The sequence below is a fragment of the Perna viridis genome, chromosome 1, assembly GCF_037379345.1.
Source record: "Perna viridis isolate PV_CMFRI_1.1 ecotype Kerala chromosome 1, ASM3737934v1, whole genome shotgun sequence".
NCBI classification, from domain to species: Eukaryota; Metazoa; Mollusca; class Bivalvia; order Mytilida; family Mytilidae; genus Perna; species Perna viridis.
Genome location: NC_142445.1, coordinates 12,011,642 through 12,024,099, shown reverse-complemented (window position 1 = coordinate 12,024,099; position 12,458 = coordinate 12,011,642). Strand labels below are relative to the sequence as shown.

Here is a 12,458-nt window from a genome sequence, read left to right as displayed (position 1 = left end):
TATGGAAAATTTATTTTTACATATCTTCCCGTTCTTCCCACGTGCCACTTCTTTAACGCTTCATTAAGTTTATTTACAGATATTTACACAAATTGTTATCAACCTTTAAATTGTTTGACTGTTCTAAGGAAGTCGTTAATGGTAATTTAACCCGTCAATCTAATCCCCTAAATAGTTAATTGCTTAAAAAAATATTTTTTTGTTAGAAAAAATCAGGTGTGTTTGATTTTGGTTATTGTACACACACACTCCATAAACTGAAACGATTTACAGGTATATGGACTTACGGTCCATAAACTGAAACGATTTACACTATGCAACGCCTTTTAACCATGATTGATTGCGAAAAAGAGTATAAAATGGCTACTTTAGGAAAAATGATAGCAAATACTTTTTATTGAGTATTTTAAAAATAATGCAGGACTAAGTCCTCATAACGGTATTGAATTGCAAAATGAGTCATTGCTTGGAAGTTCTGAGAGCCTGATTTTAAGTCTGACAGGAAGTCATGTATTTCGGAGCTTCCCATACAAAGTTTGGATTCTTCTTCATATCTTGCGTATTAAATAGCTTTGCACTCCGCCACCGGATCCTAAATTGCCCGACCCTACCTACCTATTCCTCTTTCAAGTATCAATTAAAATTTTTAGATCCTATTGTCCTATTTTTCATTTCATCATCATTTCATGTTTATTTTATCATTCATTCCATTTTCAGTGCCAGGATATAGATGAAATATCCTGGGCGTTAAACACAAACAGTCAATCAATCACTAAAAAGTGTTTATTATATGGCCTTCAATAATTATTTAAATTCAGATACTTTTTTCATTTTTGTCATGCCATAAGAGTAGGTCTGAAGTACAAACACTATGTGTAAGTAATACTGGTTAACAAGAAGTGTCAAGAAGCTTCAAGTTGTCTAGAAAAAGCCACAAGAGGGTCAAATAGTGACAAAAAGATTTTTAGATACATTTATACATTCAACTATGTCCTCTTACAGGTTACACTTGCCTCTTATTAAATTTCTAGTTAAAGTCCATGATAAAGACCATAACAATTTCCATTGTGTTTAAGTTAATGAGGTGCCCTCTAGATGTTAAATTTGATACAGTTCAGTTCAGAGAGGTTTAATACATCTTACAATTCTCCATTTTAGTCATGTACTTGTAAATCTTGAGAAGTCACAAGTCACAATTTGGGAATTTTGGAAATATGGAGCATTTTTTTTGGAAATGTGTTGAAATTCTGACCCAAAAATCACTGATGGGTCTTTACTGAAGTCCTATGCACACATTGTAATCTTTTTTGGTTACATTGGTTACTCTGCTAAAAAATTGGGATAGATGTGCTGATACCTTAAAGTATTAAAGCTTATCTACCTAAGTGTGTACTTAAATAGCTTTTTTGTACCAATTTTTATCATTGCTTTAGATAAGATAGGAAAAATTAATGTAGCATGGTTTTTTTTACAATAATATTTTGAACAATGGTTTAAAGTCCTGATCAGATAAGTAGTCTGAGGTCAAAACCTTTGAATTTTATTGACCTATTGCCTGCGCCTTCAAACCTTTTCATTGGCTCTTTACTGAGCACAGTGTTTTTCTCTAGAGAATTGTTGATTTTAATCTTGAAAACTAAGGTCCAGGAACTTCTACTCTTGAAACTAGATTTGAACTTGATTGCTGACTATTGCTTTATCCATTTACAATAATTTTTCATCATATTAGTTGAAGCAATATCCAGCACATGAATTCATAATTTTTGTTTTGCTCCAAATTTGTTTCTCAAAATAACATTTTGATTTTGGAGAAATAATGTAATTTTACTTTGTGCTATCAGAAATCATTCAGTTGAAGCAGAGTTCAGTATCAGAACGACAGGAAAATGTATTATTTTCATCTATTGCAGCCCCAAGGGTGAATTTGTCTATATTGGCTAAAAGGAGTTGCTGAAGTTACTTGCTGGTTAACTATGGTCTGCATACATTGTTTTTATCAGGATGTTGATGATCAGCAGAGCCACATACAGTCTAGCTCATGTTGAAAATGACTTTTGTATACTGGTAAGGCACACCTAACTATGTAAAATTTTCATTTCTTTTACAGTGAGCCATGAACTCTGTAAAGCTGGTATCTGAAATGTCACGGTCAGAATTAGAACAATACAAACACAGCCCAGAAACAGAATTGTCTGCACTGGTTTGCCAGGCATGTGAAAGTGGAGAATATGGTTTACTACGTGATTATCTTCGTGTAAGTCTCCCCCTTCCCACCTGACTTACGTGCCTTGAGGTTGCAACCTAATTCCAATTTGTATTAAACGTCCCTGATGATATTAATGAAAATTATTTTACTCTCATATGCATACAAATAGGTAAATACATTTTTTGTAAGTTTATTTGTGTGTGTTTTTTTTCTTAGTTATTATACCCCTTGCAAACAAAGTTTATGGGTATAAAGGAATCACCCTCTGTCGTCTGTTTGTATGTTTCTCTGTCTGTCTTTCCATCCACATTTCTTTTTATTATAAGGCTGAAGGGATTTTGTTCAAATCTTTAATAATTAAATATTTAAAATAATAAATAAATAATAATAATATTTATAAATGAAAAAGACAAAAAAATGATTCTGTTTTGTTTGTTTTTACTTCTATGCAATAAGACCCTTAAGACTGTCCTTAACATTTTCAGTTTATTTAGAATAATTCAGAGCATTCTGCCTAAAGTTTTCAAAATCTTCACACATTACTTAGGAATAGTAATACACTTACCGGTGTCTAAATTGTTGACTGCTTGGATGTAGATTTCAAATAAAGAAATACCATATAAAGATGCTCAATATTTCAGATATTATGGGACACTGATCCACAGAAACTGAATACAACAGATAAAGCAGGAATGACTGCACTACATTTTGCTGTATCATGTCAAAATGTAAGTAGTAATCCAATACTTAGGTTTTCATGCTAATTCTTATATGGCTTTTTATAGGTTTGTAAATTGCAATGTTAGAAAGTCATGTGAATTTAAGGTAACTCCAAAGCTCTCAATTGCTGGAAGGTAAATAATTAGATTTACTGATGGTTTGAAAAGGAAGTATTTCAGTTTGAATGAATCTATGCTTTTTGTTTCAAATATTATTGAAAATTGATCATGATTAATATTTGTTAAGAAATATTGTATTCTTCAACTAGGTGAAACTAACAGGGTCATAAATCAAACCATACTAAAAACTTTAAAGAAAACCTCAAAACAATTTAAATGTTGATTGTTGTAAATATATGGACTCTGTATATGGTCAGTTTTTATGCAAGCTTGACTGTTTTGGTAAATAAAATAAAGAAGAAAAATAGGCAATAGAAGGAACATGTGTAATGCACAATGCAAGTCTTGATCTCTTAAACAAGAATATTTTTTTGTAGAACATACTGTCATATTTATGAAATTGAAAAAAAAAAAATAGATAAAACTATATGGTCATGGTCACACGGAAAGTTTGGTAGCAACTTACATATTTGTGTTTATTAATAACACTATGTGTTTTTGAACATGTAACAGTTTTCAGATCTATTCTATCTTTAACCATTTTCAAGATATGAGAAGTTGGGAGAAATTGTTTGAAAGGAACTTAACATGAAAGAAGATAATGAAATCCTTAGAGGGGTCATCTGCTAATAGTAAATAATGACTTGTACATGTTGCAGACCCATCGAAACCTGCCGGACCGTCGGACCTGTCCGGTAAAATTGTCCCGGGTCCGGTAAATACACGTTGCTTGTCGGCCCGGGTGTCCGATGTTTTTTCCTTACGTTAAAGAAGATTTTCTCAAAACTGAAGTGGTTTTTGTGAATAATAAAACTAGAACGTTTTAATAATTACATGAATTAGTCTACAGTCTAGCGAGATAGTCAATCAATTTGATTGTAAACAATAATATGTAACTTCCGGTTCATTCGCTACACGTCATTTCGTCCTTTGATATATCGTCCCTTCCGTTGAAAAGAATGATATTGATAATGTACAAGTTGAAGTTAACTCAACACTTAACATTGTGGAGAGCCTTTGTGACAAAAACAATGATGATGATTATGAAGACAGTGAATGTTTTGACTATCAAGATGAAATGTTGAATTTTGAAATGATTATGTTTTATGCCAGAGATTGAGAATAGATTTTATAATTTAATAACAATACTTTATTTCAAATTTAAAAAATCAACAATATATAATACAAAGAACTCAAAACAAAGTACACGTTTCGTTTATGAAGACTCATTAGATACACTCTAGCCAAAATGAATAATGGTGACAAATTAACAAATTCAAGAGCCCATACCCAGTAGTTTTAAAATCAGCTTGATAATAAAATGTACTTGGAGATTCCCACCCCCATCAAAAATGTTAGCGTGTCGAGTTTTTTCAGTCAGACAAATTGTCGTTCGGTCAGACAAGTCATCACCTTGTGTCTGACCGAATGTCAGATGTGCTTAAAAAAATTTCGATGGGTCTGATGTTGACCAAGAATGATTATCATATCCTTAAAAATGAAGAGGGGAGACCATATTAAAAAAAAAAAAAAAAAATCAATAAAAGGGAGATGACTTCTATAAGGGATGATGAAATCCTTCACAGGTTTATCCTATGACCTGTGAAAGTCCTAAATGAGGTCTTTTGATGGTCCAAATTTGGTAATGATGTCTTGAAAGATGACGAAACATGTCCATGTCATAGTAAATATTTGGGGGGGGGGAGCGTAATAAAAATTATAAGGTCATTCCCATCTGAGGAAGACCTTAAATTACTGGTATGAAAGGACACTGTTCCTTTATATAACTTCAAGCTTTAATAACTTCAACTGTACCAAGCAAAGAATTAAAATGGTTGTAATGCATAGTCCATGTTTATAGATACATTTAAATAATTTATGATAAATTATTGGTTGGGTATCTATTGTTACCTGCATCACCAATGGTAAAACCTGTTAGCCACTCATCTCTGTTCATCACACTTAGGGGTGCCTAACTTAGTATATTCTCTTGCTCAAACAGTATTTAACTATTATTATTCAGCCTTTACACTGTGCTTATATGCATATTGAAGATATGAACCTTATATCATTGTAAAATTTAAAAAATTTTATACCCACTCACACACTGGGTATTATGTGATACCCTCTGAAAAGTTACGTTTGTCCATCTTTCAGTCCCGAAGCAGTTTCTAGATGATTACTGTAGAAGATATTGAAGTATCTTTTTAAATTTTTGTTTATTTATTGAGTGTCACAAAAAGTAGATCAAGTTCTGATTTCAGTTTGATCGGATTATTTACACAAAAGTCATGGCATTTTAAGTTGGATGACCCCAAAATATTTTTTGCAATGTGGCAAGGTATCATTTAATGTCCCATTAGAAGCACTATTTTTAGCATGTTTAACTGGTAATTATATAGCCATATTTTGTCACTTTTTGTTGTTGACAAAACTTACTATTTGTAATTTGTAACTCCAAAAACTGAAGTACAGTCAAACTTTGTACATCGCTTAAATGCATATTGAAGGTGTATACCTCCTGTTATGAATAAATCTCACTAATGTTTTGTGCATTTTTAGCATGTTGAACTTTGATAGCCATTTCTGTCCCTTCATATTGCTTTTGAGGTCAGTAGTTAATAGATCATTGTCACTGGTAAATAGAAATTTTTGGAGACAAGAGGAAGTGAAGCACTGGTGTTGTCTATTTCTTATTTAAAGATGTAGTAGCATACAATGGTTATTGAATTTATTTTGGTATGAATACTTCATACATAAATTCAGTCATTTTGATATCCCATTAAACCAGATTGAAGCAGTGAAGTTACTGATAATGTATGGAGGGTTAGCGTCAGTACACATACAAGATGCTTTGGGGTTCACACCCTTGTTTTTAGCCACAGGTCGGTAGAAGTTCGAGTTCATTATTACTTAACATGTTATTGCAATATTTACTAACTAAGAATTTTGTTTATTCTATGTTGTATTTCAGTTCGTTCAGCAACATGTTCAGGGATAAAAATTAGCAGTGGCCCTGTAGCTCATGGCTACTACATTTTGAGCTGAGCCACAAATTTCTGTAAAACTGATTTGAACATATAGAAAATATTAAACAAAAATATGGTCTGGGCTACCACCTTGTATTACCTAATTTTTACCCCTGATGTTCATCTATATATTCACATGTTTCACAGATCACTAACATGCTTATTAAAGAGTTAATATGAAAGTGTTCATCATGTGGTAGATTCACAGGGACAGGTTCAGAATTTATTTCTGGCTATCATTTGCTTATATTTGTTCAAATTTTGCATAAATTTCATTACCAAAATTTTCAAACAATAGCTCTCTGATAAAATGTTCATGTTTTGATTTGATGAAATACTTGGTTGGTGTGCATGGTTAATTGAATTAATTTTCAAGTGACTGTAATCTTCATGTGCATACTTAAATAATGAGTGAATTTATATTCATATGCTCATTTACTGGTATTTAAGGTTTTCAGTGAATTTAGGTGGACAATTATTAAAGTAATTCTCTTTTTTAAAACATCTGTTTTCAAAAATATGGTAACTTCATGGCTGTATTGAATAATTTAGTGAAAACACATTGTGTATTGGGGTATTGTTAATTGGTTGAAGTATTATGACTGAATAGAGTATGATTATTACAATGACATAAATGTATTTTAACCATCCAGTACAACATGACAGTACAAAGTTCATATAGAAAGCATTTAAGTCCAATATTAGTTAAGTTAGTAATGTATTGATTTTGTAAATCAGGAAGTTTATGAATATACGGTTTGACAAATTACAACACATTAAATCTGTTTTCCTATATTAGTCTGCTTATTTATAACCTTCATCTTCCTTTTATGGCAACATTGCATGCACATGCACAATTTGACAATATCCTGTTGCGTGAATTATACCCTAATAACTTCATTACATTTTACAGCCTATAGGATATGTTTTTAATTTTTTTGATATTTTTAATGACTTTTTAAAAGATTCATACATCAAAGGTCATTTTGTTAATCATTGACAGGCCGGTATCCTAGTGTAGAAATAGCAAAGTACTTGATCCAACACTGTAAATCTGACATCAACCTGAAGACATTCACAGGTGCCACACCATTACATGGTGCAGCTTTACAAGGAAATACTGGTAGGTATTGTTCACATGACCAGGCCAGTAAAAGGCATGCAGATTTTATAAAATCCCAATGTTGTGTTCAAATTAGAAGGTGGTAAGCAGCTCATTAGTGTCACCTTTGGCATAATTTCTTACTGAATTAATAAACCTTACCAATAACTTCAGTATCTGAGTATCTTTAAATAACTTAATTAGAACTGCAGTGTATTGCTGAACCTTTACTTATTTCTGATCAGTTACTTTTAACAGGTCACTTACATGCGATAACTTGTATGTTAGCATCTTTCTGTATCTAAAGGTTCATGAATCCTATAGTAAAGTATCCTGGTTTGATGTTTACAGAATGTATTCGTTTGTTGTTACATAATAATGCTGATCCCAAGGTTGAAGATGAAGATGGGACAACACCAATGGAACTAGCCAAAGATGATGTCACCAAGGCTCTACTTCATGATGCAGTCATTGATGCAGATTCAAAAAGAGATGCTGTTGGTAGGAGTTTTTTCATTGAATTGATTATTTCTATTATGTTGGCATATGGGAAATAACATCCCTTTAGATTAGTTCTGACAAAAAACAAAAATGCAAGTTAACCAAGGTAGAGTCTGTCATCTGCTGTGCTTTAAAATTTTAGAAATGTTCTGCTTTCCACTAGAAAGTCTGTCTTCAAAATGAACCCCCAATAAAAATTACATTCAAAACTCAAATATATGGGTAACTATCTATGGCCTAAATTTCACTCGCCACAATTAATGAGGAGTTGGGATTCTAAAGCTTAGTGATCTTTTACACTTACATTCATTTTTACTTAAATCTGATTTAAAAGCAATGACTCTAAAAAGTATTTTAAATCTTTGATCAATATTTCAGATGCAGTATGTGCACAGTGTAAACAAATACCAAAAGATGGACTAAAAAGGTGTGGCCAGTGTCATGTGACTTTATATTGTAGTAGAGAATGTCAGCTGAAACATTGGAAGCATGGTGGCCACAGAACAGAATGCACAGGTATTCTTATTTATTTTAGATATTTTTAGTATAGAAGAAGAATGTTATGTCCATAGAAAAATCGAGTTGTCTCTTCCTTCCAAAATTTCTAGTAATTATTTTCAGACTGATATAAGTATGATTTTCTGAACTATAAAAGTTGTTTAAATGTAATTTTTAGCCACTTTTCTTTCATTGCTGTTAAGCGTTTCATTCTGATTCCATTCAAATTCATGTAAAAAACAAAAAGATTTTTCATCACAAACATATAGAGAATATGACTTTGGCTTTAAAATACTGTTTCCCTTGAATTGTAGTGAAAATAAATATTTTCTTTTTGAGGTTTTGTGATAGCCAGACCATACCACTATGGAGAGAAACCAGGGGAAGGATTTCACACTTCATTCTATAGAGTAATGGGATCAACCAAGTCAGATGTTAGAGTCTATGTCAGAAATGCCAGTGAGGCTACTCAAAAAATGGCTTTTCTCTCTAACAAAAGATTTGTGGTCAAAGTTCAGGTTCCAATAGGTCAGTTCTCTTAACATTATTATATTGTTGTATTGCTTGAATTTGCTGTAACTTACATTAATATAGACACTTTTGAAAAAAAATCACAAGGTATAGTGATAAGAACTTTTTTACCATGAATCACTGTTGGAATATAGAACCTGTCTTTATTCTAAAAACGGATATCACATGCATTTATAGTTTATACTTTTTCTTAGAATAGAGGAAGTTATGTTTGTTTAAGTGAATTTTATCTAAGTGGTTTTGTAATTATAGATTTATTAATTTAATGTCATGTAATTTTCTTGATTATATTTAGTTTCTCGACTTTTTATAATTAGAGGGAAGGTTTCAAGTAATTTTTCTTATTATGAAATATTCTAATCTACCATACTGTTACCCGAATAAAATAATAATTTTGTGGTTCCCATACCATATTTTTTTATAGGAGCTTCTACTGGTGAAATGATGGTATACAATGCTGATCGTAGTGTTGAAGGCTATGTTTATCCTACAGAAAGAGGTATTCTAATTCCAAGTTTCATGAAGGGATAAAGTTACCATCTCCTCAAATCAGCCTTAAAATTTTAACCATTTTAGCTTACCTGGCCAAAGGCCATGTGAGCTACTGCCATCACTTGGCGTCTGTCATCGTCCACCATCGCCATTGTCAACTATTTTTCAAAATTCTTCTCTTCTGAAACTACTTGACCAATTGAAACCAAACTTGGTGTGAATGTTCTTTGGGGTATCCTGCATAGAATGAATGTGGGGATTTTTGATCTGTCGAAAAACATGGCTGCCATTACTAAAAATAGAATATGGGACTCAGACAGTAGTTTTTCGCTTATATCTCCAAAACCGTTAGGTTAAGCCAAATTCTGACGGGGGGGTAAAAGTTTTCAGCATGAAGAGATCTACTTGCAGTTAAATTTTCATTTTAATCTGTTCAGCCATGTTGGAGTTATTGCCCTTTTTCGACATGGTTTTGCTATTTTTAATGTTATTTCTTTCAAAAATCTTCTCCTCTAACACTACTTTACCAATTGGAACCAAACTTGGTATGAATGTTCCTTAGGGTATCATGCATAGAACTGATGTGGGGATTTTTGATCCATTGAAAATCATGGCTGCCATTACTTAAAATAGAACATAGGGGTCAGACAGTAGTTGTTTGCATACATCTCCAAAACTGTTAGGTTTAGCTAAATCCTGACATGGGTTAAAGTATTCAGCATGATGAGATCTATGTGCTGTCAAATTTTTCATTTTAATCTATGAAGCCATGTTGGAGTTATTGCCCTTTTTCAACGTTTTTTGTTATTTTAAATGTTATTTCTTTCAAAAATTTTCTCCTCCGGCACTATTTTACCAATTGGAAGCAAACTTGTTTTGAATGTTCCTTGGGTATCATGCATAGTACTGATGTTTTTTTTGGGGATTTTTGATCCGTCGAAAAACATGGCTGCCGTTACTAAAAATAGAACAAAGGGGTCAGACAGTAGTTTTTTTACATACATCACCAAAACCATTAGGTTTAGCCAAATTCTTTCAATAGCTGAAACGATCCTTATTTTTAGGTCTACAAAAGTCTTCAGTCTTAAAAGTTTTCAGATGCCTCCTTATAAGAGTTATTGCCCTTAACAGGGGAAAATTACAAGTTTTTTTTTTGGACATTTTGCAGCCAATATCTTGAAAACTTTGATAGATTTTAACTTTCATTTGTTGAAATGATCCTTATGATAAGTCCTATCAAAGTTTTCTTGAGTCAAAATTGTTGGACAATGTCTTGTTTAATTTATTGCCCTTGAAAGGCAAAATTTATCCAGGTGAGCGATTCAGCTCCTGGGAGCCTCTTGTTAGATCTCCTAATTAACAGCCTTAAAATTTTAACTCTTTAAACATCATAATTTCAGTGGCAAATGCATGAAAGATAAATGTCCAAACATCTGTCTATAAGAGTTACATATAGGTATACATAACCTGAAATTATTTTTAGCTTCACTGACTTGAATTGAAGTGAAATTATTGAAAATACCTAGTGTGTTCAAAACTCTTGTATTTTCATTCTGCTTGTTTGATTCAAAATTGCAAAATCAACTTGCAAAAAATGTATTTTTCAAAGAAATTCAGCTCTACGTGTACATAGAAATTAAGTGCAGATCTACCTTTAAATCAGGCTGAAGCTTACAATAAGTGGTAATGCATTTCTTAATCCCAAATATTTTTTGATAGGAAATCCTTCAGTAGGCCTCAGTGAAACTGTATTTAAAAATGGAAGTGCAAATGAAAGTTGCCCATTGGAGATAATAACAATTGTACAAAATAATTATGAAAATCACAAAAAAAAGATCATGTTTATGACATAATATCCGTGGTACTATAAACATGGCCTGAAAAAAACTGCTAATTTTTAACTTTTGGTCTTGTCATAGTGATGTTACAGTTATTCTTGACTCTTATTGATGCCTTCCACATGTTACACAGTGCCAATATTGTAAAGGTTTCACATTAATACTATAATTTATTCTTGCAGGTTATGACAATTTGTTTAAAAGCATTCAGTTTGAGGGATTCATGGGAGTAAAGGCCTTCTTCTGGGCGGAAATAATGACAGGGAAGGATGAGGGATCATTCAAAATATTTCATGGAAAATGTGCTCCATATCAGCATTGGTGATTAAATTTGAGTCGGCATTAACCAGATTATAATTAGTGACCATTTACTGTAGTATCTTAGAAAATTGTTTCACTTTTCATAGAAATTTGTTATACATGTAGTTTTTCTTAAGTACTAGACATTACTTCATCTTTGTAGATTTGTTATAGTTCATCATGATAGGTGGATGGAAGTGAATTTTAATTTGGTCTGTTTTGCCTAAATGACTTAGTGTATTGTTCTGGCAGAACCACCATAATTTGTTACAGTAAGAGAATTCTAACCTTTTTGCACTAGTTGACCACCATCAATATGCCATTCCAACTTTCATGAAAAAAATATGACACAATTTTAACTTCTGCAAGTTAAATTTGTTTTGGTTATGCTGTGAAATAATTTTTATTACTGGAAATTAACTTTCAAAAATGTCCTTTCATATCAGTATTTTTCCTTGCATTTCAAACTTGCATCTAATACATATAAAATTGTTCTAAAATTTATAACTTAGTTTATTATTCCTAATCATAATTTATGAATATAGATGTTGTAATGACTCTTTGATAATTAACATGGATTGATGGATTTTTATCCATTTCAGAAAGGTTGTATCTATATGTTGAGAGTTGTTTTATATTGTTGTAAGCTTTAATTTGTTATCAAAACATTCCTAGATCAGGAATATGTTTTTTTTCTCTATATTTGTTCATTGTTCTCAATATTTTGATACAGTTTTTGAATAAAATCAATTATCTTCTGTTTTTCCATTATTCTGATGATCACACTTAGCAGAGTTGATGTATGTAATGTATGCCTACAGGTTAAAATCTTTTTGATAACCCAAATATTTTGAACCAGAAATGATTGATTGAAAAAAACTATTACTAAGGCAGATATTTCATGCATTTCACATAGCAAAACATGGACTTTGTCATTTATGAAAATAGGAACATGGGGGACTGATTTCTTATCCATTACTCCCTTCTACACTACTGGATTCAATTAAATAAAACTTTCACAGAATCTTTATTACGTGTTCCTATTGTGAACTTCGTTCCTAATCAATATGGAGGTTAGAAGGTGCATGTCATCAAATGGGGGGGGGGGGTAATCAAGTTAGC

At 31.9% G+C, this 12,458-nt stretch overlaps 1 protein-coding gene across 1 annotated transcript; it reads left to right on the top strand.

The window, feature by feature from the left end:
* Positions 1–28: 28 nt before the first annotated feature.
* LOC148627278 (uncharacterized) lies at positions 29–11,510 on the top strand. Its single transcript, XM_088570800.1, has 10 exons — positions 29–141; positions 2,108–2,254; positions 2,848–2,934; positions 5,837–5,930; positions 7,078–7,197; positions 7,528–7,677; positions 8,056–8,193; positions 8,515–8,703; positions 9,131–9,205; positions 11,219–11,510. The coding sequence occupies exons 2-10, from the start codon at positions 2,114–2,116 to the stop codon at positions 11,359–11,361; spliced, it is 1,137 nt and encodes a 378-aa protein (XP_088426926.1). The 5' UTR covers positions 29–141; positions 2,108–2,113; the 3' UTR covers positions 11,362–11,510.
* Positions 11,511–12,458: the final 948 nt, after the last annotated feature.

Excerpts from the sequence above, each read along its gene's own strand:
- LOC148627278 (XM_088570800.1), top strand. The coding sequence starts at position 2,114 with ATGAACTCTGTAAAGCTGGTATCTGAAATGTCACGGTCAGAATTAGAA. Across the intron at positions 8,194-8,514 it reads CCACAGAACAGAATGCACAG|GTTTTGTGATAGCCAGACCA; the intron begins GTATTCTTATTT and ends TTTCTTTTTGAG. Across the intron at positions 8,704-9,130 it reads CAAAGTTCAGGTTCCAATAG|GAGCTTCTACTGGTGAAATG; the intron begins GTCAGTTCTCTT and ends ATTTTTTTATAG.